General features: G+C 37.1%; 1 protein-coding gene and 1 pseudogene across 1 annotated transcript; both read right to left on the minus strand.

Moving 5' to 3' along the window:
- LOC125245559 overlaps positions 1-19,161 on the minus strand; it is a 33,416-nt pseudogene extending 14,255 nt beyond the window's left edge.
- A 1,979-nt stretch (positions 19,162-21,140) lies between these two features.
- LOC125245560 (adhesion G protein-coupled receptor E3-like) lies at positions 21,141-27,077 on the minus strand. The gene is made up of 10 exons (XM_048156215.1): positions 26,900-27,077; positions 26,182-26,298; positions 25,869-26,050; positions 25,591-25,776; positions 25,229-25,435; positions 24,919-25,151; positions 24,645-24,711; positions 24,469-24,560; positions 24,216-24,378; positions 21,141-22,078 (listed from the first exon to the last, which is right to left on the minus strand). The coding sequence occupies exons 1-10, from the start codon at positions 27,075-27,077 to the stop codon at positions 22,019-22,021; spliced, it is 1,485 nt and encodes a 494-aa protein (XP_048012172.1). The 3' UTR covers positions 21,141-22,018.
- Positions 27,078-27,874: the final 797 nt, after the last annotated feature.

Below are 27,874 nucleotides of genomic sequence, written 5' to 3' on the forward strand. Positions count from 1 at the left end.
TTGTTACAGTGTAATTACACATTTAGGATGGGTACTGATGGGCAGTAATCACTCTTAAACATCACATGTGTGGACTATCAGTGAACATGTAAGACAAAAATATATTATTATTATTATTATTATTATTCAATATTATTATTAATAAAATAATATTTGAAACATAGTCCATCACATGAATGCAAAAGTACATAAAAAACACTGATGTATATATTGATATGCTAAAGCTTTTACAGAAATACCTGGTTAGATGGTCGTCTGTGACTACTTCTTCCTCTAGGATTGAGTTAGTCTGTTTGAAAAGTGAAGTGGACGTGTGACAGTTAAACCTACTGCTTTCCTCTTGTTCACAGCCACTCTACAAACTGAACACCTGCTGTGCGGACATCCAAATGGATTCATATAAATGTAAATGTACACCTATATATTTTTTGTCCACCCAGCAAATAACATTGGGATCCACATTTGATTAACAAAACATCTAGGAATTCACACAATACCTGTGCATAATCAAATGACTATTTAAACCTGAAAATATGCAAATTACTCAGTCTAAGAAAAAATATATCTGCTAATATAAAGTATAAATAGCATCTAATTACTATTTACACTTATTGCAAAGAACTGCTATCTTTATGGTAAATAGAATATAGCATCTATCGCTAAGAAAATATGCTATTTCCATTAAGTGTAAATAGCCGCTGCCTTATTTTTCTTACCCCATTGCCAGATAATTTGCAAAATAAGAAAAATGGACTTAAATAATTTATGTATGTATTTATTTATTTATTTTTGCCTGTGGGATACCATGAAAATAATTGAATATTAGTCAAATAACTTACCGTTCTGCCAGTTTTCACCTCTGATATTATAACAGTAATAAGAATTAAACTTGTATTGACTCAGAAGTATACGGACATATTTTTGTTTGGTGCTGTTGCCTTGGTGAATCATAATATCAGAGCTGCATTGATAATGGCTTTTCATAGTAATTGTGCACGTGCTTAACTCAGAGTCAGCCTACTCAGAGTTGATTGAACTAACTCAATTCAGCTGTTCTGAAACCAAAAACTCAGAGTGTCCCATCTCAGGGTAAGTCAACTCAGAGTTCAATTTTTAACTTTTTAGTTGGTTGAATGTCCTTATTGAAACGTGCCCCAGGGTGTCCATGGAAATACAAACAAATCTAGAGTACTAGCGTTCGTGACTTCTAACATTTTGTTTCCATGTGCTTTGCATGTCTTTGTAAAGGAAACTCGCCTACTCGCCTTTTTGGCTGGCCCACCAAAATGATTTCATTTTTGAATAATGACATCTCTTCTACACAGCTTTTTAAAAAGCTCCAATATATAAATAGCTCTAAAGTAAATTACAAAGCAGAGCCTTCCCATAAGTCCCAAATAATTGAGTGGATTTGCATTGAAATCACGACATGAAAAAAATATGTTGAATGTTGTTCTTACATCAGAGAGTGTTTCTGCAATGTATGAGATGAGAATGTATGAGATGAGAATTTCACTCTTGGTTTTATGACTAATTGAGCATTTAATAGGATTGCATTCTCAATGACTCTGGATATGAACTGTTGCACAGTAAGAGCTTTCTTTCTGATGTTGATAATTGTCTAAGGGCATCTAAAGGGAGGAGCCAAGAAGGCAGGTGATTCCACATACAAATAAAACACTAAAGGAGAACTGAAGGTGTATAAGCATGAACAAACAAAGGGAGCTAACAAGTTGATTAACACACAGGTGAATGAAATAACTAATTAAATGGACTGAGGAAAACTAGGACAGAGGACAGAACCAGGGCAGAGTTGAAGGCGGGAGGAGCCATGGCCAACTTGATGGTATGCACCCTGGGGATGACCGATGATGATGCAGCAACCGAAGATGGAGACACTGGTGAAGCTGTCAGGTTGAAGGGCCCATACAACTCTGATGATGACTACTGGAGACCAAGGTGGAGCTGCGGCGACAAGTGTCCGAGGTGGAGCTGGAAAACTAGAGGAAAGAAGCTGAGCCGGTGGGACAGAGGACAGAGGTGGAGCCGGAGGAAGGGGGAGCCAGACGGAGCTGAAGGTGCAGGCAGGTCCACGGCTGTCCAAGGCGGAGCCAGAGGGACAAGGAAGTCTGGGGAAGCCATATGACCGATGGTTTCCGGTGGAGCCGAGGGAGTGGAGGAGCCAGGGTGTAGCCGATGTGTCGACAGGCCGAGGTGGAGTGATGGGCACCGAGGCTGGCGGCGGAGACACGGGATCCACTGTACTGGATGGAGCTGGTGGCCTGAAGACACTGGACAGGTCCTCGCAGTATGTGGGAGATGCAGAGGGGCTGAAGGACACAAGCAAAGGCGGGGTTGAGGAACTGGCTGTTTGAGGAGGTGGGTTCTAAAACCATCTCTGTTGGGTCACTTGTTGGGGGTGGATGGCTGGTCTCTGGCACTGCTGGAGTGGGGCTGGTGATAATATCATCCTCCACAGGGCCGATTGTGAATGGCAAGTTGTTATTCACCAGCACCCACTCCACGAATGCAGCAAAATTTTCCCTTGGACCGTCCGCTAGAAGGTGTGCCTTTGACCACTCCCTCAAGCTGCTAATGTAGAAGACAGAGCGAGCGGCCAGGATAGCGCGTGAGGCACGCCAGGTGGATGAAATCCCATGTGTGTTCCTCAAGCGGATGGTCTCCCTGCTCCAAGCAGAGGAGCTGGACAGCTGGTAGGTCCATGGGAAAAAAACAAAAAGAAACAAAAGTGGAAAATAAGAGGCAGCTAACTAAATACTGTCTTTGGTTGGTTCTTCTGTTAGGTAGCCAGAAAACTCATGAAGACGAAGAATACTACTAGAAAACAGACTTTAATGATCAATACTCAGGAAACAGGAATAAACACATAATGAGAACTGACAAACACTAAAGGAGAAATGAAGGCTCATAAGCATGAACAAACAAAGGGAGCTAACAAGTTAATTAACTCACAGGTGAATGAAATAACTAATTAGGTCCTAGGAAAACTAGGACATAGGACAGAACCAAAAGGAGTGAAGACTTGTTTCCGTTTTCGTCCTCGATTTCAGGTAAGAGAGGTACGTCACTGTCACCTCTGTTGAAGGAGAAACAGGTGAGTGGTAGAGTTTCAGCGGAGATACGTGAAAAACTGGGTGTATACGAAACCTATCTAGGAGTTTGAGTTGGAAGGATATCGGATTGATCTCCTTGATGATTTCAAAAGGGCCACTGTCCCTGGGACTCAGCTTTTTATAGGGTAGACGCAACCTGATGTTCTTGGTTGACAGCCATACCGAATGGAGCTCTGTAGATGATGATGGGCTGAGTCCCAGACCCTCTCACTCTCCTGGAACCAGTGATTAACAGATGGCACATCTGATGGTTCCCCAGACCATGGAAACATGGGTGGCTGTTACCCAAGCATGCACTGGAATGGAGTGAGGCCTGTAGCTTATTGGTGGAGTGAATTTTGTGCATACTCGGCCCAGGCTAGAAACTGGCTCCAGGAGTTCTGGTGGTTATGGCAGAAGGTTCGGAGGAAGCGACCAATCTCCTGTACCTTCTGTTCCATCTGCCCATTAGTCTGAGGATGGTAACCTGAAGACAGACTTACGGTCACATCTAGGAGCTTCATGAAGGCTTTCCATACTCTGGAGATGAACTGGGGGGCCCTATCAGATACAATGTTCTCAGGTATTCCGAAGTATCGGAATACATGGTTGAACAGAAGTTCAGCGGTTTCCATAGCTGTGGGTAAACCCTTGAGGGGAAGAAGACGACAGGTGTTGGCAAGTGTTACCTTGTGAAGCTGGGAGATCTGTGATCCACTCCTAGAGTAGGAACGATTTGGGACAGGAAGAGGAAGGAGTTTACCGGAAGGCAGATGTCGTGGTGTTTTGGAGATGGTGCAATCCGTACATCCACTCATGAACCATCTGATGTCCCATGCCATATTGGGCCACCAGAATCAGTCTTGTAGCAGTGAGAGGGTTTGATTGGCCCCTGGGTGACCAGTACCAACAGAGGAGTGAGCACTTTGAATGAGGTGGATTCTCTGAGCCCTTGACACATACTGTCGTCCAGGTGGGCGGATTTTCAGAGGCACTGGCTTGGACATTCTCAGCACACCACTGGATGGAATTGACAAACAGACGATAGTCGAGGATGGATTCTGGCTGTTCAGAAGTTTCCTCGAGGGAGTGAAGACGTGATAGGGGGTCAGCTCTACCATTCTTGGTATCAGGGCGATAGGCTATCTTGAAGTCAAACCTGATAAAGAATAAGGCTCAACAAACCTGGCATGGATTGAGATGTTTGGCATCTCTGAGATACTGAAGGTTTTTGTTATTTGTCAAGACGGTGAACTGATGACGAGCCCTCTCAAGCCAGTGCCTCCACTCTTCCATTGCTAGTTTAATGGCAAGAAGCTCTCGATTGCCGTTATCATAGTTCTTCTCTGCCGGGTTGAACTTGCAAGAGAAGTATGCACATGGATGGAGTCTAGGAGGCGTTCCCTGCTGCTCGGAAAGCACCACTTCTACACCAGTGGTGGAGGCAACCATCTCTACGATGAACGGTAGATTGGGATCTGGATGGGTGAGAAGTGGTGCAGAGCTGAAGGCTTGATTGAGGATGTTATAGGCAGAGTCGGCTTCAGGAGGCCAGGACAGGGACTTAGGCTTACCATGGAGAAGGGATGTGGGTGTTAGCTCTTTTAGTTAGAAGTTCTTTCACAGTTTTGGGAATGGGCCAGTTGCGGATAGCTTCTCATCCATGGCGATACAATAATTGACAATGTAACTTAAGAAATGGATCTCAGACTGATAGAATTGGCACTTCTCAGCTTTAAGGAAGAGGTTGAATTCACAAAGTCATAGGAGGACCTCCGCAACATGTCGGCGATGTTCACTTAGGCTCTGGGAGTAGGTCAAGATCCTCCTCGATGTAGACCAGGACAGATCGATGGAGAAACTTCCAGGGCACCTCATGCATGAAGTCCTGGAATACGGAGGGGATGTTGACCAGGCCATACAGCATAACGGAATATTCAAAGTGGTCAGGAGGAAACACAAAGGCTGTCTCCCACCCGGCCCTCTCACGTATCCGGATGAGGTTATATATTAATTAATAATATTAATATAATATATTGATATTAAAAATAAATTACTTTTTTTCAAAAAATATATTATCACTTTATTTTCAAATTCATCTTAGCCAAATAATGCTATTTACATACAAAAAGCAAACTGCTCAAGATTTATTTTGAAATAATGGTTTATTAGATTTTTGAAGATTGAAAAACACTTTATTACAGTTGCATGAAAATATTCATAATGCAGATTTATTAAAACAGCAAATGCAGACATTTGTAATGCAAATAATGTTACCAGTTGATATTAGCCTACTATTCAAACATCTTTAGAGAAACTTTTCCAAAACATTATTTAAATGAATTGCTAGTTATGAATTATGCATGACATTAAAATCTGACTGCAATTAAAAACATTTAAATTCGAAATTAAAGGGGAAAAAACATGGGGGAAAAAAGGGGGGAAAAAAAAACTTTTGAAATAAATAAGCATAAGAATCTCAAAGAAACCTCAAACCATAGGCACACAGAACTAACATTTACTTTAATTATTTAATTAGTCATACAGATCATCTCAGTATAAACTATGACAAAACAAAGAAAGAAGATTCACATTTTCACATGGAATCTAAAATATATTTAGCATATAGGCAGCTTTCCATCAGCTATGCAGAAAGGCTGGTTTTAAAATCATTGTATGCATTAATAAAGATTTAAGAGCTAATAACAGAGAAATTGATGATTGTGTAATGTAAATGCAAGTCTACACCACAGGGCTGCATAGTACTGTAAATTGTTTAGAAACAAAACAAAATTTATCAAAACAGCATGACTCAGTTTCTGTGATCATCACCAACCGACTCCAAACTAGGAAACAGCTCCGCCTAGTGTTTCATCCCTGATAAGACGTGACAAAAGAGAGTTATTTTAGTTTCCATTAATTCTTTAAGGCACTTGCAGAATTTAACCAGTATTGAGAGCATTCAGTTAAAGAATATGAATACTGTACTCACAGCTATTTATGATCAAGATCACATCAATGAATGCAGTGAAAAAGCTGATAACATACTGACCTGACAAAAGAAAGGAAGGTTCTTGTGGCAGCAAGCATCCACCCATCCAAACACGTTCTTTTCATCCTTAAGAAGTTTTCCACAAAACCTGCTCCCTCTGTCCACTGGATACGTTTGATGCCATGATGCATAGTCCACATACGGCCCACCAGTCCACAGCCAGGGTGAACAAGTGAAGAGCATACTCCGTTCAAGCCCGATCCACACTCCATTGGGGATTTCTTTACCCTGCAGCATCTGTGTGATGTACGCTTGTGCCGTGGCATTTAAAATGTGCACCAAAGTCTGGTGGTGAGTTTTGCAGTATCCCAGTGCATCAATCCAGCTTTTTGACTCGTTGATGTAGGTAAAGTGATCTGAAATAGAAATGAAACTGAATCTCTGTTATTTTATTATGACATTAGGATAAGGAAATATTAATATTTTATTCTTTGCTAATTATTTAATATATTTATTTCTATAGTAACTGCTTAGTTTAACAAATACGGTAAAACAAGTACGATTTGTTTACAAATCACTGGAAAATGTTTTGAAAGGTTTGCACATTGTTCAAAAGAGGTCAATTTTCACTTACAAAAGTTGTTTCCTAGAGAGCTGGTGGTGGCAGCAGCAGTTGTAGACTTCACTTCTGTTGTTGGGCTTGTTATTGCAGTTGTTGAAGTTAAATTTTCATCTTTCAAAGACAATAATGATGAATGTTACATGAGTTCAGTGTTTAAACAAGGACCAGTAATCTTGTGGATGGTATAGTGTAAAGCCGGGTTCAAACTACACAATAGTTTTGTCTCTAAAGTCATATAAAAGGGACATTAAACTTAATCTGTTATTTTATTGTTACATTGTGATAAGGAAATATTCATATTTTATTATTTGCTAATTATTTAACAGATTTAAATATATCACGTCTAAAATATGGTAAAACGTTGCAAGATTTGTTTAAAAATCGCTGGACAATGTTTTGAAAGGTTTGCACATTGTTCAAAAGAGATACATTTTCACGTACAAGAGTTGTTTCCTGGAGAACTGGTGGTGGCAGCAGCAATTGTAGACTTCACTTCTGTTGTTGGGCTTGTATTTGCAGTTGTTGAGGTTAAATTTTCATCTTTCAAAGACAGTAATGAGGAATGTTACATGAGTTCAATGTTTAAACAAGGACTAGTAATGTTGTGGATGGTATAGTGTAAAGCCGGGGTCAGACTACACAATAGTTTTGTCCGTTAAGTCTGTTATTAATATGTTATTCTTTGCTAATTATTTAAAATATTTCTTTCTATAGTAACTGCTTAGTTTACCACGTCTCAAATATGGTAAAACACGTACGATTTCTTTAAAAATCACTGGAAAATGTTTTGAAAGGTTTGCACATTGTTCAAAAGAGGTCAATTTTCACTTACAAACGTTGTTTCCTAGAGAACTGGTGGTGGCAGCAGCAGTTGTAGACTTCACTTCTGTTGTTGGGCTTGTATTTGCAGTTGTTGAAGTTAAATTTTCATCTTCCAAAGACAATAATGATGAATGTTACATGAGTTCAATGTTTAAACAAGGACTAGTAATGTTGTGGATGGTACAGTGTAAAGCCGGGTTCAGACTACACAATATTTTTGTCTGTTAGATAAAGTCATCTAAAAGGGACATGAAACTTAATCTGTTATTTTATTATGATAAGGAAATATTCATATTTTATTCTTTGCTAATTATTTAATATATTTAAATAAATCATGACTCAAATATGGTAAAACACGTACAATTTGTTTAAAAATCACTGGAAAATGTTTTGAAAGGTTTGCACATTGTTCAAAAGAGGTACGTTTTCACGTACAAGAGTTGTTTCCTGGAGAACTGGTGGTGGCAGCAGCAGTTGTAGACTTCACTTCTGTTGTTGGGCTTGTTATTGCAGTTGTTGAAGTTAAATTTTCATCTTTCAAAGACAATAATGATGAATGTTACATGAGTTCAATGTTTAAACATGGACTAGTAATGTTGTGGATTACTAGTATACAAAAATATTGTGTAGTCTGAACCCAGATTTACACTATACCTAGTGTAAATCTGGGTTCAGACTACACAGTAGTTTTGTCTGTAAGGTAAAGTCATCTAAAAGGGACATGAAACTTAATCTGTTATTTTATTATGATAAGGAATTATTAATATTTTATTCTTTGCTAATTATTTAATAGATTTAAATATATCACGTCTCAAATATGGTAAAACATGTTGCAAGATTTTTTTAAAAATCGCTGGACAACGTTTTGAAAGGTTTGCACATTGTTCAAAAGAGGTACATTTCCACGTACAAAAGTTGTTTCCTGGAGAACTGGTGGTGGCAGCAGCAGTTGTAGACTTCACTTCTGTTGTTGGGCTTGTATTTGCAGTTGTTGAAGTTAAATTTTCATCTTTCAAAGACAATAATGATGAATGTTACATGAGTTCAATGTTTAAACAAGGACTAGTAATGTTGTGCATGGTATAGTGTAAAGCCAGGGTCAGACTACACAATATTTTTGTTAGATAAAGTCATCTAAAAGGGACATGAAACTTAACCTGCTATTTTATTATAACATTATGATAAGGAATTATTAATATTTTATTCTTTGCTAATTATTTAATATATTTAAATAAATCATGTCTCAAATATGGTAAAACATGTTGCAAGATTTTTTTAAAAATCACTGGACGATGTTTTGAAAGGTTTGCACATTGTTCAAAAGAGGTAAATTTTCACTTACAAGAGTTGTTTCCTAGAGAGCTGGTGGTGGCAGCAGCAGTTGTAGACTTCACTTCTGTTGTTGGGCTTGTATTTGCAGTTGTTGAAGTTAAATTTTCATCTTTCAAAGACAATAATGATGAATGTTACATGAGTTCAATGTTTAAACAAGGACTAGTAATGTTGTGCATGGTATAGTGTAAAGCTGGGTTCACACAATAGTTTTGTCCGTTAGGTCTGTTATTAATATTTTATTCTTTGCTAATTATTTAATATATTTCTTTCTATAGTAACTGCTTAGTTTAACACATCTCAAATATGGTAAAACACATACGATTTCTTTAAAAATCACTGGAAAATGTTTTGAAAGGTTTGCACATTGTTCAAAAGAGGTAAATTTTCACGCACAAGAGTTGTTTCCTGGAGAACTGGTGGTGGCAGCAGCAGTTGAAGACTTCACTTCTGTTGTTGGGCTTGTATTTGCAGTTGTTGAAGTTAAATTTTCATCTTTCAAAGACAATAATGATGAATGTTACATGAGTTCAGTGTTTAAATAAGGACCAGTAATGTTGTGGATGGTATAGTGTAAAGCCGGGTTCAGACTACACAATATTTTTGTCTGTTAGATAAAGTCATCTAAAAGGGACATGAAATTTAATCTGTTATTTTATTATGATGAGGAAATATTTATATTTTATTCTTTGCTAATTATTTAATATATTTAAATAAATCATGTCTCAAATATGGTAAAATACGTACAATTTGTTTAAAAATCACTGGAAAATGTTTTGAAAGGTTTGCACATTGTTCAAAAGAGGTCAATTTTCACTTACAAACGTTGTTTCCTAGAGAGCTGGTGGTGGCAGCAGCAGTTGTAGACTTCACTTCTGTTGTTGGGCTTGTATTTGCAGTTGTTGAAGTTAAATTTTCATCTTCCAAAGACAATAATGATGAATGTTACATGAGTTCAATGTTTAAACAAGGACTAGTAATGTTGTGCATGGTATAGTGTAAAGCCGGGTTCAGACTACACAATCTTTTTGTCTCTAAAGTCATCTAAAAGGGACATGAAACTTAACCTGTTATTTTATTATAACATTATGATAAGAAAATATTAATATTTTATTCTTTGCTAATTATTTAATAGATTTAAATATGTCACGTCTCAAATATGGTAAAAAACGTTGCAAGATTTGTTTAAAAATTGATGGAAAATGTTTTGAAAGGTTTGCACATTGTTCAAAAGAGGTACATTTTCACGTACAAGAGTTGTTTCCTAGAGAGCTGGTGGTGGCAGCAGCAGTTGTAGACTTCACTTCTGTTGTTGGGCTTGTATTTGCAGTTGTTGAAGTTAAATTTTCATCTTTCAAAGACAATAATGATGAATGTTACATGAGTTCAGTGTTTAAACAAGGACTAGTAATGTTGTGGATGGTATAGTGTAAAGCCGGGGTCAGACTACACAATAGTTTTGTCCGTTAGGTCTGTTATTAATATTTTATTCTTTGCTAATTATTTAATATATTTCTTTCTATAGTAACTGCTTAGTTTAACACGTCTGAAATATGATAAAACACGTACAATTTGTTTAAAAATCACTGGAAAATTTTTTTATATTTGCACATTGTTCAAAAGAGGAAAATTTTCACTTACAAAAGTTGTTTCCTAGAGAGCTGGTGGTGGCAGCAGCAGTTGTAGACTTCACTTCTATTGTTGGGCTTTTATTTGCAGTTGTTGAAGTTAAATTTCCATCTTTCAAAGACAATAATGATGAATGTTACATGAGTTTAATGTTTAAACAAGGATTAGTAATCTTGTGGATGGTATAGTGTAAAGCCGGGTTCAAACTACACAATATTTTTGTCTCTAAAGTCATCTAAAAGGGACATGAAACTTAACCTGTTATTTTATTATAACATTATGATAAAGAAATATTCATATTTTTTCTTTGCTAATTATTTAATAGATTTAAATATATCACGTCTCAAATATGGTAAAACACGTTGCAAGATTTGTTTAAAAATAGCTGGAAAATGTTTGCACATTGTTCAAAAGAGGTAAATTTTCACGCACAAGAGTTGTTTCCTGGAGAACTGGTGGTGGCAGCAGCAGTTGTAGACTTCACTTCTGTTGTTGGGCTTGTATTTGCAGTTGTTGAAGTTAAATTTTCATCTTTCAAAGACAATAATGATGAATGTTACATGAGTTCAATGTGTTTAAATAAGGACCAGTAATGTTGTGGATGGTATAGTGTAAAGCCCGGTTCAGACTACACAATATTTTTGTCTGTTAGATAAAGTCATCTAAAAGGGACATGAAATTTAATCTGTTATTTTATTATGATGAGGAAATATTTATATTTTATTCTTTGCTAATTATTTAATATATTTAAATAAATCATGTCTCAAATATGGTAAAATACGTACAATTTGTTTAAAAATCACTGGAAAATGTTTTGAAAGGTTTGCACATGGTTCAAAAGAGGTCAATTTTCACTTACAAAAGTTGTTTCCTGGAGAACTGGTGGCAGCAGCAGTTGTAGACTTCACTTCTGTTGTTGGGCTTGTATTTGCAGTTGTTGAAGTTAAATTTTCATCTTCCAAAGACAATAATGATGAATGTTACATGAGTTCAATGTTTAAACAAGGACTAGTAATGTTGTGCATGGTATAGTGTAAAGCCGGGTTCAGACTACACAATCTTTTTGTCTCTAAAGTCATCTAAAAGGGACATGAAACTTAACCTGTTATTTTATTATAACATTATGATAAGAAAATATTAATATTTTATTCTTTGCTAATTATTTAATAGATTTAAATATGTCACGTCTCAAATATGGTAAAAAACGTTGCAAGATTTGTTTAAAAATTGATGGAAAATGTTTTGAAAGGTTTGCACATTGTTCAAAAGAGGTACATTTTCACGTACAAGAGTTGTTTCCTAGAGAGCTGGTGGTGGCAGCAGCAGTTATAGACTTCACTTCTGTTGTTGGGCTTGTATTTGCAGTTGTTGAAGTTAAATTTTCATCTTTCAAAGACAATAATGATGAATGTTACATGAGTTCAGTGTTTAAACAAGGACTAGTAATGTTGTGGATGGTATAGTGTAAAGCCGGGGTCAGACTACACAATAGTTTTGTCCGTTAGGTCTGTTATTAATATTTTATTCTTTGCTAATTATTTAATATATTTCTTTCTATAGTAACTGCTTAGTTTAACACGTCTCAAATATGATAAAACACGTACAATTTGTTTAAAAATCACTGGAAAATGTTTTGAAATGTTTGCACATTGTTCAAAAGAGGAACATTTTCACTTACAAAAGTTGTTTCCTAGAGAGCTGGTGGTGGCAGCAGCAGTTGTAGACTTGATTTCTGTTGTTGGGCTTGTATTTGCAGTTGTTGAAGTGAAATTTCCATCTTTCAAAGACAATAATGGTGAATGTTACATGAGTTCAATGTTTAAACAAGGATTAGTAATCTTGTGGATGGTATAGTGTAAAGCCGGGTTCAAACTACACAATATTTTTGTCTCTAAAGTCATCTAAAAGGGACATGAAACTTAACCTGTTATTTTATTATAACATTATGATAAAGAAATATTCATATTTTTTCTTTGCTAATTATTTAATAGATTTAAATATATCACGTCTCAAATATGGTAAAACACGTTGCAAGATTTGTTTAAAAATAGCTGGAAAATGTTTGCACATTGTTCAAAAGAGGTAAATTTTCACGCACAAGAGTTGTTTCCTGGAGAACTGGTGGTGGCAGCAGCAGTTGTAGACTTGACTTCTGTTGTTGGGCTTGTATTTGCAGTTGTTGAAGTTAAATTTTCATCTTTCAAAGACAATAATGATGAATGTTACACGAGTTCAATGTGTTTAAATAAGGACTAGTAATGTTATGGATGGTAATTCTGGGTTCAGACTACACAATATTTTTTGTCTGTTATGATAGTCACTGTGTCAGATTATGCGATTTTGACTCTTAAATGTCAGACAACATGTTGCTTCCCAACCAATCATCCCTTGCCATCTTTAATGATGCGTGTGATGTCATTAACAAAGGCGGAAATAGACTTTACTTCTGGAAATAAGAGCGTAAACAAACAATGGCCACCGAAACAGTGTGTTAGCTTAATGCTAATTCCAGTATTCACTTGCTGAACTTTGCTGAAGTGCCTCTGCTATCGTTCGTCAGCATTTAACTTTTTTCACTCATGGTAGTCTCTTGAGTAACCATCATAAAAGCTGGAGTATTGTTGTCATAGCTCTCATTGCATAATTCCACCTAGCAGCACCAATACAGTCGTCTCTCTCTCTCTCTCTCTCTCATTTCAACATGTGTGAAAGCTGTGTATGAGAGAGCTTCTGTGCTCCTATTGGTCACAGATGTGACAGAACCTGACGTAGATGACCGAAAAAAAATAAAGATGATAGTCTTTCTGTCGGGACGTCGTGAACCGTTGCGTCGGTTGTCGTCCACTATGACACAATATACGAGATGTAACAATTCATTCTTGAGTCCCGACACCCATTATCGTTTATGAATCACCACAGCACACTACTTCAAATGGATCGTGCCAACATCAGGCTGATATTGTGTAGTCTAAACCCACCATTTTTATTCACGTTTTTGACTCACATTGGCAGATGACACCAGCATCTTGATAATGACTACAGTTCTGTACTTCCCATCCACATGATCTACATCTCTTTAGAGTAAGCTCATTCCCATAACAATTTACATTATTCATCCATATCGGTCCGAAGCCGTTCCCAAAATAGGCACGTCTTTTTGCCTCTATAGCATTCCCACAGCCCATCTCTCTACACACCACTGCAGCATCTGACAGATCCCAGCCATCATCACACACTGTTCCCCATGTTCCACTATGGAGAACCTCCACTCTTCCAGAACAAGAGCTGGAACCATTCTGCAATCGAATTTTGGCTAACAAACAAGCACGTCAGAAACAGAGTTGACTAAAGGCCCATTCACATCAAGGACAATTCTGAAAATCCACACCACAACTATAATGATAATGGCACAGAGAAACTATATAGTTGTTGGAATCACCAACTTTCAGTGCCTTTTTTTTTTTTTTTTTTTTTTAATTCATGTGGGCTCGTAATCTTTAATCAAAATAACTTCTCCCTTTTCCAGCAACATCTCTTCTCTGATGTTTTTACTAGTGCAGGGCAGGACAACCTGTCACTCACATGAGATTGACCAATAGCAAACCATAACCATACAATCAATTCCCATGGAGAAAATCAAGTCATTTCTTCTTGTTTGAGAAGCTGTTTCACTTTGATATACTTCACAATAGGGAAGAAATCCCAGCTTCCATATTGCAACTTCTGTTTTATGCTGAATTTTGGTATTTAAAGCTTCAAGTGACATAACTGCAGTGCTTATACAGAATGTTATCATCCACTGGTGTGGACACTAATATAGTTATCATTATAGTTATCGTTCTTGGTGTGAATGCACTTTAATAATAATAAATTTATTCATTTTTTGCATATCAGTAATATCAAATATTATGTTAAGAAATGCAGCAGTATTATTAAAAGAATTATATTAGACTGAAGACATATTAAAACAGTATTATTTACTTACCTCCACAGATAACACCGGCATCTTTTTCATGGCTGCAGTCCTGTCGAACTCTTCCACTAAATACACAGTTCTTCAGTGTAGACTCTGTTCCATTACAGCTGACATTATTCATCCACACTGGCCCTGATCCTTGTCCAAAATAAGCACCTCTTTTTGCCTCTATCACATTCCCACAGCCCATCTCTCTACACACCACTGCAGCATCTGACAGATCCCAGCCATCATCACACACTGTTCCCCACATTCCATTGTGGCGAACCTCCACTCTTCCAGAACAGGAGTGACTGCCATTGCTCAATAAGACAGGAGCTGAAGCCACGGCAAAACAAAAGAAATGTCTTTTTATGTCTTTAAAGATGGGTTGATTAGACAATGTCATATTCAAATTATTGTTTAAAGCTTTATGACTCACGTTGACAGATGACTCCAGCACCTTTAGAATTACTGCAGGAGGCAATCTCATTTGTTCTGCAGCTTTTTAAAGTAGATTCACTCCCAATACATTGTACATTATTCTTCCACATTGGCCCTGATCCCTGGCCAAAATAAGCACGACTTGCATCTACAACACTCCCACAGCCCAGTTCTCTACACACCACTGCAGCATCTGACAGATCCCAGTAATCATCACACACTGTTCCCCATATTCCATTATAGAGAACCTCCACTCTTCCAGAACAGGAGTTGTCTCCATTCACCAACCTGACAGATACTATCCACACAAATAATATAAATATACAAGTACGTTTATTTGTGTGTATGTTTGAAAAAGAAAAATTACACAGTGTTTGGAAGAACAAGACTGGTTCTGTTTAGCTCTCTTGGGTCATTCCTTAAAGGGGGGGTCTAATGCTATTCCATGCATTCTGACTTATTTACACTGTTAAAGAGTTGCATTATCATGCTAAACATGGCCAAAGTTTCAAAACTCTAGTTTTATGTATGACGGAGTATTTCTGTGCCAAATACTCTTTCCGGATTTGGATAAGTTCAGGAATTTTTTATTTTTTTTGTATATCCCTGTATCACGTCATAAAGTGCTGAATTCCTTGTATGGGCACTTCCCCCTGATAAGCGTGCGCACACATCACACAGAGCGAGAGAAAGAGCACGCCCATCAACGCGCTTCGTTTGGGTTACGGAAGCCAAGAGATTTTTCAACAGTGTCACCAAAGAAATGTGTTTTTGGTTGTGAGGGAAATATAACCTTTTTCAGTTTCACAAAGAACCCAGCCTTAAGGGAACAGTGGATGCAGTTTGTTTTTCTAGGGCAGAAATGGAGTTGTGCATGTATGTTTGTTTGTTCCCGGAATTTCAGTGACGAATGTTTTGTAAACAAGTCCCAGTTCAACGCTGGATTTCCAGATCAGTTGAGACTTGAGTCCCAGCAATAGATCCCGGTCATGAGTCAGAACCGCAGGCGGTGAGTAAAACTGCATCAAATGTCTGTTGTTGGCAATCAACACTTTTCGGAAAGAGTTGGTACAGTGTATCTATCTTTGATAACTATGATAAAACTAAAGACTTTTCGGCGATATGAAGGATGGAATACTACTCTACAGATTCTCAAGATTAATGTGAGATTGGCGGAAACTGTGTGTTATGCACCCTTTAAAACGGAAAAAAGTACAATATTAAAACGACACTTAAGTTCAGTGACTGTTTTTGACTCACCATTGCAGATGACTCCAGCATCATTGGAATGTTTGCATTTGTGTATTCCCCTTCCATTTGACTGACAGCTCAGAAGAGTGGACTCAGTCCCATTACACTTTACATCATCCATCCATATCTGTCCTGATCCTTGTCCAAAATAAGCTTCACTCTTTGCCTCTATCACATTCCCACAGCCCATCTCTCTACACACCACTGCAGCATCTGACAGATCCCAGTCATCATCACACACTGTTCCCCATGTTCCATTATAGAGAACCTCCACTCGTCCAGAACAGGAGTTGTCACCCATCACCAATTTAACAGCTATTATTCATACAAATAAGCAAATAAAACAAAATGTATTTTTTCCTTAAAGTTATTATTATTATAATTATTACATACTTTAATTGTAAGAATATTTAATCTCACATTTGCAGATGACTCCAGCATCTTGTTGATGGCTACAGTTGTGTACTCCCCATCCATTTGATGAACAGTTTTTCAGTGTAGATTCATTCCCAGCACAATTTACATCATCCATCCATATCTGTCCTGATCCTTGTCCAAAATAAGCTTTACTCTTTGCCTCTATCACATTCCCACAGCCCATCTCTCTACACACCACTGCAGCATCTGACAGATCCCAGTCATCATCACACACTGTTCCCCATGTTCCATTATAGAGAACCTCCACTCGTCCAGAACAGGAGTTGTCACCCATCACCAATTTAACAGCTATTATTCATACAAATAAGCAAATAAAACAAAATGTATTTTTTCCTTAAAGTTATTATTATTATAATTATTACATACTTTAATTGTAAGAATATTTAATCTCACATTTGCAGATGACTCCAGCATCTTGTTGATGGCTACAGTTGTGTACTCCCCATCCATTTGATGAACAGTTTTTCAGTGTAGATTCATTCCCAGCACAATTTACATCATCCATCCATATCTGTCCTGATCCTTGTCCAAAATAAGCTTTACTCTTTGCCTCTATCACATTCCCACAGCCCATCTCTCTACACACCACTGCAGCATCTGACAGACCCCAGCCATCATCACACACTGTTCCCCATATTCCATTATAGAGAACCTCCACTCGTCCAGAACAGGAGTCACCACCATTCACCAACCTGACAGATACTATTCACACAGTTAAGGAAATAAAACAAAAAAGTCGTGTTTTTACCCTTGAAAGTATTAATATTATTATATACTTTATTTGTAAGAATATTTTTGTCTCACGTTGGCAGATGACTCCAGTATCTTGTTGATGGCTACAGTTGTGTACTCCCCATCCATTTGATGAACAGTTTTTCAGTGTAGATTCATTCCCAGCACATTGAACATCATCCATCCATATCTGTCCTGATCCTTGACCAAAATAAGCTTTACTCTTTGCCTCGATCACATTCCCACAGTCCATCTCTCTACACACCACTGCAGCATCTGACAGATCCCAGTCATCATCACACACTGTTCCCCATGTTCCATTATAGAGAACCTCCACTCGTCCAGAACAGGAGTCACTGCCATTCACCAGTCTGACTTCATATGCACTGACAGTTCTATAACCTATACATGCTATATTATATGAGATCCAAATAATTTTTTCAATAGGTTATTAAATAAATAAAACATCTAGAATTAGTTTTGAGAAATTTAAGATTTCACTGTGCTAAAAATATACCAGTGACCAAGATTTGTTTCAGTGTGTATCATGAGTTCTCTTACCCAGAAGCAGAAAGATTTGCATGAACCACAGCATAGCGGCTAGAAATATAATAGATATGATATGATATGATATGATATATATGACATGATATATTATTCATGTTCAATCCTCACACATAACTTTGTCTTATTTTCCACACTGCTTTCTCAATTAATAATTATATCAATATACTGTATTTAGTGTATAGCATTTTAATACACTTTCTACACTAGACAAGCAACTGAATGCAAATTATGACCATAATGTGTGGTTCATTCAAAAAGTTAATACTTTATTTCGATAGTCCTCTTTAGACATTCTACTAACTAGTAACTTTGCAACTAGGGGTGAATTCAGAGTGATTGGGACACATTTTGCCATTGAGATGACTAAGAAAAAGTGTCCCAATCAACCTGAATTCATATATATGTCTACTACCAGTCAGAGTATTAGAGTATTAGTAGACTTTCTGCTTAATATCTGCTAACACTTCATTTTGATGGTCCCTCAACAGACATCATACTGACTATAAGTAACTTTGCAACTACATGTCAACTTATTCTACTAACCCTAAAATAACAGTACTACAGTCTACTAATACTCTAATAAGAGTTAGTTGACATGTAGTTGCAAAGTTAGAATGTCTAAAGTGTATCATCGAAATAATGCATAACCTGATTTTATCATGTATCAATAATGTGAAAAGATAAAGTTGCATATCAGAAAACATAATGTAAAATACACAAATGAAAATGTTATAGTAGTGAAATCTATGGCTTAGACAAGGGAAATGTAATTTAAGTGAAATGCACTGAAATGTCTCTTTTTATTGGGAATCATTTCCTGCTTCTCAAATTTATGTGATAAGCAGTAAATGTTACAGACATAAAATGATATCAGTAGAATTTTAAATAATTGCTGTATAAGGTATATCCTAAATATTTATTATGAGACATTGTCTAATTGTATAATTGTTTCTAATTGTACAGTATTTAGTCATATTGTAATTGAATAAACATTACAGTACACTCTGCATATTGTCCAAAGTACACACATTTTAACAATAACCCCTTATCAATACAAGCATAGCTAGCTATATGAAATATATCACAAAATAAAAAAAACAAGTAATTTGCAAACAAATAAAATATGGTTATTAATACCTGTTATTCTTCTTCGTCTTCGATCGACTCTGCCTTTTTGAAAAGTGCTGTAGACATATAGACATGATTTTCTTGATAACTAATTTAAAAACAAATATATTTGTTAAACAAATTTTTTCCTCTGAATTCACGTGTGGATTGCCACATAATGTCAAGATACAGCGGTTTGTTTCATGGCCTATTTTGCTTACCAGGATAAGATTACATCAAACAAGTGTCTCTGTCTATAAAAGCTTTTTACTATGGAAAGTCATTATTATATAAAAAGGAGGTGTGTCACAAAGCGACCCCTGGAGATCTTCCTTGGATAGCGTGAGGGTTTGTTTGTGACTAGAAAAATAATGGCTCTATGCACAACAGGGTGTAATTTATTTACAGCACCGATATACACAAAAAAAAACACTCTTCTTGAAGGGCTGCCCTCAGGTAATTGAGGTTCTGGGGTACAGGGTTACAATCCTCTGAGGCCCACTTGTTCCTCGTCCAGCGCAAATGCTCCCTGGCCCATGCAAGACGATGACACCTGTGCCTGGTGGTGTGGTCAGGTACCCTTGCAGGTCGTCTAGCATGCAGACCATGCTGATGTAAGTGGTTTCGAATGGTCTGACGTGACACCTCCCTTAAATGTGCCTGGAGTTGAGTGGCATTCATCATCCGGTTCAGCAGGGCACTGTTCACAATGAAGTGGTCATCAGCATGGGATGTGGCCAAAGGATGCCCACTTCTATGCCTTTCTGTGACTCTTCCAGTCTCTCTGTGTTTCTGTTGCAACCTGCTGATGACACTCTGTGACACTCTAAACTGTCTGAGAACTTCCCGTTTGAAGCCTCGCAATGGCCACCTACTGTTGATCAATTGTTAAGTGTCGTCTTGATCACATGATGTCAAAATGTGAACAGCATGATGAAGGGGACTGTTTAAATACAAATTTTCATTGAACCAGAACATTTAGTGGTCGATTCATGGATCGGACACTTCTTGTGATTTTTGCGGTTAATCACCTTGTTAGAGAACAGCATGTTATGCAATAAGAACTGAAACGTTGGACATGTCCAAGTTTAGAGAAGGTCAAATTAAGTTCACATGTAAAGGTTATAGTGCATTTTAGGTACATTCTGAAATTTCACCCAAAAGTCGAATATCCCTAACTTTTTGTGAATAGTGTGTATATATACAAAAATATACACAAAAGGTATCTTCAATATACTCGGTTTGATGGGATTGCTCACGGCACTACTGTTGCACGCTTGCATTTGACTTGGTTAACAAGTGCTAATTTGAGTCTGGCCTCCCCTTTTATAGGACTCCGCCCCTTCTACAGACGTACCATTTCTTAGATAAATAAAAATAATCAATATTCCCTTAAAGGCCCACTGAAGAGCGTTGGAACCATAGTAAAACCATAGGGTAAAGCCCATAGACACTTGTTCATGATTCATGGGTTCACTTTATCATCGGCCTCTACCGGTGAACTACAAATGTTTCGAAACAGTGATGACGTAATGAAGCCTTGTTTACTGAAATCAAAGTTTGATACACACTCCGAATCACTGATTCGAAACAAAAGATTCATAAAGGTTCGGAGCTTCATGAAGCAGTGTTTCGAAATCGGCCATCACTAGACAACACGCATGTGTTATGTAGTATGTATGATCGAGATATGACTGCAGCAGGGAAATGTAGTGCGTGAAACTGTTCATGGGCTATCGGGGCTGCATGTGCTCCCGCTCCGCCGACAACCAAACGAAGGGGAAGGGAAATCAGTGCGGTGAGTATGTGTGTATGAGCACTGTGCCCAGTGGGAATGTCTACTTTATCACAAGGTGAATCTGTTCAGTTCTACAGTAAAATTACCCCAGCAAAGCGTTGTTTGTTGGTTGTGCTTCATAAGGAGTGTTGTTCAAAGTAAAAAATAATTTCCTTGTTTACAATCTTTTTTTCTGAATGAATCAGCATTTTTGAATGACTCACTCATAAAGACATAAAGTCTCTTGCTGTATCCTACTGGCATAAAAATATAACCTGCAATGATAAATCACTATTACACAGACGAGGTACACCAATATTATAAAATAAAATATTATTTATTGAACAATAATAGCCATTATAGACTTTGTATTTCATAAATATAATTTAATAAGTTGTAAATTCTATTTTTGGATAGCTTATATCTGTAATCTGAGTGGAAAAAAACAACAACAAATCCTTAAAATATAAGCAAACAAGTCATTAGATTGCAATGTAATTATATCTTTTCATTAAAATATTAGAATCACAAACTGTTTCCCAAGGACATCAGACTTGAAAATTAGTGTAGATCTACGAGAGCTCTGGAGTAATTGTAAAGATTTATACTTCTTTAAATATATAAATGAACTTACAGTAAGAGTCCTGACCTGGTCAGAGCCTTAATTACTCCACTAAACAACACACAAATCACACCTCAGCACATGCTACAGTGTGTTTGATTTAAAGAGATTGAGCTTATATATAGTGATCCTCAGCTGACACAACAGACTGCTACTATCGGTCTATCATCATTCTTAGGAAACCTCCTTGAATTAAAATTTATACATATTTTAATTTACTTTTATACATATCCAGTTCCTTGTCTGTAGATATTCAGGATCAGTCTACTACACAACACCATATCGGTAACTTCCTGCTCTATCAGGTTTCTGTTTTAACCCAAGGACTTCAAGCTGGAAACTGATCGTTAGGTTCTTCTTTAGCTCATGGCTGACCCACTCATCCATCTGTCAGCCTCAAACCTTGATAATACACCATAATTGAATGATAATAAAAAGCAATTCAAATAGCGAAGCAATGGTTGAATCACTGCCATCCCACATGAAAATATAATTTGCCATATATTTATTTATTATATATTTGAATTTAGCTGCAAATCTTTAAGATTGTTTATTTTGTGGAATATGTAAAAAAAAAAAAAAAACCCCACTATCCTAAACACGATGATGTAGTCTTCAGTGTTGTTGGAGTCCACAGCAAAGACATCTGAAGCAGTTTCTGTACTGCTGCCTGACCTGGACAAGAATGAGATGAGAGGAGCTGAGTGAGTTCATGAGATCAGTTTAACCAGTTAAACATGTTTAAATGAAAAGTAGAAAAGAAGAATTAATCACCTAGTTCACTTTAATATAAATCATGAGAAAGATATAAGAAATGTGCTTATTACTAGTATGACATGAATGAACTCATGAAGCAAAATTAAATTTGTTTATAATAAATGGGTAAGAAAATGTGTTTTAAAGGAGTCATATGTTTTTGAAGCTCCAAAAAGCGCATCCATCCATCATAAAAGGAATCCATATGACTCCAGGGGGTTAGTAAATGCCTTCATGAAGTGAAGCGATGGGTTTTGTAAGAAAAATGTCTGTATTTAAAACTTTAGAAACTACATTTCAGAAAAAGTATGTGAACCACTTGCAGAATCTGTGAAAATGTGAATAATTTTAAAATAAGAGATCATAAAAATTGCTTGTTATTTTTTATTTAGTACTGTCCTGAATAAAATATTTTACATAAAAGATGTTTACATATAGTCCACAAGACAAAACAAAATTATTAAAAATGACCCAGTTCAAAAGTACATGATCCATTGATTCTCAATACTGTGTGTAATATTGACTGTTTGTTTGTTTTGTGATGGTTGTTCATGAGTCCCTTGTTTGTTCTGAGCAGTTAAACTGAGCTCTGTTCTTCAGAAAAATCCTTCAGATTCTTCAGTTTTCCAGCATCTTTTGCATATTTGAACCCTTTCCAGCAGTGACTGAATGATTTTGAGATCCATCTTTTTACACTGAGGACAACTGAGGGACTCAAACACAACTATTAAAAAAGGTTCAAACATTCACAGATGCTCCAGAAGGAAACATGATGCATTAAGACCCGGTCCAATTGTACTTAATTGGTCTTCTGGGAAACATGTAAGTATCTTCTGTTGTGTCAGAAGAGCAGTACTAAAAAAAAAAGAAAAAGAGATTTAAACAAAATAAGAGAAATTTGGACAAATCAACATTTCTAGGTTCAACATTTCTCACCACCGACTCTTAACGCATCGTGTTTCCTTCTGGAGCATCTTCATTTACTTATTCACAGATTCTGCAAGTGGTTCACATACTTTTTCTTGCAACTGTATAATCATCACTGGCTTCTGGCAAGGGTCGTAAGCGAGTTCCAGTGGAGTCTCTGACTTGACTTCAGAGCTCCTCTTCTCTTATATCGAAACCCCTTATTTTTTTTAAACTTCTCATTTTAGACTACTAATTAGTGACTGTTGTTTTTGTTTTAATCTATTCTCTGCACTTCTGCATTTGTCAATTCTCACCTAAGCTTACGTTACGTCAAAGTCATATGTCCTACGTCGGGGAAAAAAATAACCTACCTTTAATATGTAATAATAATGGCAATCCTGTGTTCTTATATTGCCATCCCTGTTTTGACTTAAAATAAATGGAGCAAATGGAGTCGATTCTGGGAGTTGACTCTGAAAAACCTGAGCTTTGTAACTTCGCAGATCAGATATGTGCACAAACAGATACATTACACACTACGATATTAAAAAGCATCTTATGATCCCTTTGGTGAGGGGGGCGTGGTTCAGCGAGGTCTGCAACCGGAGAGAATAGCGGGAGATGCTTGGTAAGTGAGTGGGTTGAATACAAATCATGAACACCTGTGTCTCGTTCTAGTGACTGGCGCGGAGACAGGATAAGACGCTGTGAGAAGCAGGAGTGTGTGAGAGAGAGGGGAACTGCTGACTGAGGCACAGCGCGTTGCATGGAGTGAAGCCCTTGTGGATTGTGTCTACCGTATCTTGGAGTGAAGCCCTTTGTGGATTATTTGTGTTGTTGTTGTTGTGCGTTGCACAGTCTTTCTGTTGAACTTTGTTCTCAATAAAAGCTCAGTCAGCAGTTGTTCGCCGTCCCCGACCGCTTCCTTCCCACACACGAACTTTAACACTACTACAATCCCTTTAAGAGAATAGATTTGCATTTTCAGAAGTAGCCTATATATTGATGCTTTTCTTCCATATACTGTTTTGGAGACAGAGTGAAATGGTTTTCCTGTAGAGCAGTAGCAACTGTAATAATCTTTAATATTCAGTTTTGACATGGAAAATTGAGTGACGGAATGACGGTAAATTGAGTGAGGTCTAACCTCATTATTGAGGACACAATAGATCAGGAAGATGAAGGTTCCTTGCTGGGAGTTCAAGATCAGGAAGATGATCTCCAGCTCCATACTGCCATTCGTGAAGAAACCCAGAATCCAGGAGCAACCAAGAACCACAAACTGAGCCAGTGTTTTAAATGCCATAGTCCTGTCAAGAAAGAAAGACTTAATGTGTCTTTATTGACTAAATAGTATATTTATATTTTCTATAGAGTGTTCCAATCTAAAAATTTGATACTTGGTTTGTTTCATCTGGGAAACTTCCGCATTTAGATTATAGAGAGTTGAGCTCAGACTGATGATGATGCTGATGAAGAGAATCATGTTCAACTGAAAAGTAGAAAATGAATAATTAATCACCTTGTTTTCTCTTCAACACAAAATAAAATCATAAGAAATCAAAAATGTGCTTACTGCAAGTATGACAGTAACAGGACCCAGAAAACTCCAGATAAAACTTTTATCCCTTTTAATCCAGCAGCTGTTTAGAGGAAAACACAATATAATAACGGAGTGAAGTTGACTATTGAAATATGAATGATTTTAATCATTAATAGATGATTTAAGACGTTGGTACAGTGTATGTAAAAATGTATTTTTATCAGATAGCAGAAATGTCACAAAAGCACCGAGCTGCTTTATCTTTCGAAACAAATCAACTTAAAAACAAAAACAACAAAAAACTCACTGTTCGCTGCCGTAGCCATCAGGAACCAGCCCAACAGACACGCCCACCACAACCAGAGCAACCGCATATCCAATCACACACAGGAATCCACTGCTAAGCACCTCCCTCTTTTCAGAGCTGATCCGTGATAGGTTCGTCACACAGATGTAGAGCAGCACTGCTTCAATGAACATCCACACAAAGCCGGAGAGAAAGAGGAAGTGCACAACACCTGATATCACGGCACACAACACCTGGAGACAGTGAGAGAGGGTTATGATGATTCTCAGTGAGGGTGTGCTGAGCTGTAGGGCTTCTTCATCATTCTCACCTGCTGAGGGCGTATGAGGCTCAGAAACTGTTGTGTGAGCAGGAAGAGAAGGTGAGCCAACAGCAAACTCATGCAGAGGTTGACTCGAGCCACATTATTCACTCCAGGACTCCACTGACAAAGAGCAAAGGACAACAGGGCCAAACTGAAGAACACCAGCCCCACGATCACACACACCAGATTCAACCAGTCCAACAGTGAGTCGCTCTGAGAAAAGACGTCAGAGGATATGTGTGCCAAATCTGTGCTGCTCTTGAATGGTCACTATAAATTTTGACCATCTATTTAGATTGCATTTGAATTCGGCTAGTGTATTCAATGTTTCAATCTTTTGAGGAGTTTTTACTTATTCTCTTTTGTACCTCTGGTGGGAGTGTGATTGATGAGAGCTGGTTTGATGGGGTTTGCATGATGAGAGCGAATGTTGACAGATGAACGCAGGAACACACGGTGAAGCTGCTGTTGGTCTTTAAAACAGAACATCCATCTACAACCCACTCACTGACATTCCAGTACACACAGGACAGAGAACCGTTGGGGTCGAGCTCCTGCAAAAAGAAGAAAGAACATGCAGAAAATATTTTAATGCTGAATATTAGATGTTGTTGGAGTTGGACAAAAGCACATTTCAGTCTCTCACTCTGATGTGTTTGAGGGTGAAGTTGACTGGTTTGGTGAGTTCAGTGTTGGTGGTTTTGGGAAGAGTAGCTGAGATCACAGTGGACATCATGGTTTTATCTGTGTCATTTGGTGTGTTGAATAAGTTTGGCTTCAGTAGATTCTCCATTGTGTTGTAGCTCATGAATGCCACAGAAGCTGATCCTGTGTGACAGAAACAAATGCTTACATACACTACTGTTAAAAACAAGAAATATCAATCAATAAATAATTAAATGTGGTTAAGGGGTGATGGCATGAAATCTCTTTAAATTTAATCAAATGATTTCAAATACTTTCAATGTTGTTCTTGGCGATCCCAATGAGATCGATGTCCACAGAAGAATTTGTCGTGTCAAGTTGAGGGATTTTATTTAAGGTGACATTTGGTCCAACCATGAAGACGTGTCCCTCTGATTAAAAATAAAGCAGTAGTTATGTGCTATGTTAATTTATTTGCCATAATTATTTTTTTTTATTTATTATTATGAAAATACAATTCTACAATTTTGCACAAATGACATATATATAAAATGAATATTCACTATAGGTGGGTCTCTTCAACTGTGATGTAGTTTGAATGAAAAAATCAAACACTTATTGATTATTACCATAAACTGCCTTTCTGAAATCTGATTTTGGTAAATGTTTGGTAAATTGTGAATGTTGATTGTTCTATTCTCAAGGCAGCAAATATTCTTAAAATATTCTTGTTTAATGTTGCAATTTCTTTTTTCAGTGATTTTTAGGATTAGGGTTTTCAGGACATTTCTACCAAATGATGAATTTGCACCAAAATACTAACATCAGAAACAAAAGATACAGCCAGTGTTTTCTTTTCTCAGTTAAAACATTTGTTGCTCATACTCAATTATAGTTAGTGTAGCTGAATTTATCATTGTTGCTGTCTGCCACCTGTGATCCACCTCTTCTCCCTGCTCTATATACTGTGAAGTCCCTGACATCATACATAATCTCAGTTTCATCATCAATGATAACGGTTTCTCCACTCACCTACAGCAGCAAGAGTAAAACTGACACTGTCATTTGTGTCTGTCGGCTTCACCAATGTAGATATGAGTTTCTCGCTGGCTTTTAACATGCGGTTTCCATAGGAGATTAGTTCAGTTGTGTTGGCTGATGATGATGATGATGATGTCGCTAAAATCTTCTCTGAAGCGTTGAAGGCCATAGTCAAAATGCTGGTCACATCCTAATTTAATGATCAATGAATACAGTTACTATAAATGTCAAGAGAGTGACATAACTATATCAATAAACCGATACAGATTTGATTATTTTATCCTTTTTCTCTTTCTCTTACAGTCACAGAAAGCACTTGAGCTGTAATGTTCTCTATCTGATCAAGAAGATTTTGAAAGCATCCTCCTGAGGTCTGACTCTGAAATCACATTTGAGCTTTAAACAGTAAGTAAAACAGCAAATGATTTTAATCATGTTTTGAAACATTAACAGCAAAAAAAAAAAAAAAAAAAATGTAGTTTGTGCACAGAACCATCGAGAATAAATAGAAAATCACATTCATATTTCATATATACAATGTAGAAACTCAACTTACATCACATTTTTTCAGCGTGATATTAAAACCTACAATGACAGAAATCAGCATGAAGACAATAGTAGAACAGAACTGCAAATGGAAATTCAGCAGGGTCAGACAAAACTATGGAAAATAATCAATATCAGAAAGTCCTCATTTCCATTTTTACCGTGTTTTATTAATTTTGAACATTCTGTTATGACCACTGTATATGTGAGGGAAAGTCAGTGTTTTCTCTCTCACTTAAAAAAATTGTCGCTTCAGGAAGCAATATTTAGCAGCTACACTTCTGCAATAATTCACAGTGTTAAAGGAGTTATGTAAACCTTTCAAGAGATTGAACGTGATTTAAGGCCCCGATATACTCACGACTAAGTTCTTTTTCATTCTTTGCTTAGAACGAAAAAGAAGTTGGAAATACCTTTGCA

The sequence above is a fragment of the Megalobrama amblycephala genome, linkage group LG14 (assembly GCF_018812025.1).
Source record: "Megalobrama amblycephala isolate DHTTF-2021 linkage group LG14, ASM1881202v1, whole genome shotgun sequence".
Taxonomy (NCBI): Eukaryota; Metazoa; Chordata; class Actinopteri; order Cypriniformes; family Xenocyprididae; genus Megalobrama; species Megalobrama amblycephala.

Coding starts and splice junctions, on each gene's coding strand:
- LOC125245560 (XM_048156215.1), bottom strand. CDS start 27,077: ATGGCCTTCAACGCTTCAGAGAAGATTTTAGCGACATCATCATCATCA. Junction 26,299..26,899: donor TTTTACTCTTGCTGCTGTAG/GTGAGTGGAGAA, acceptor ATTTTTAATCAG/AGGGACACGTCTTCATGGTT. Junction 25,777..25,868: donor TCACCCTCAAACACATCAGA/GTGAGAGACTGA, acceptor TTCTTTTTGCAG/GAGCTCGACCCCAACGGTTC.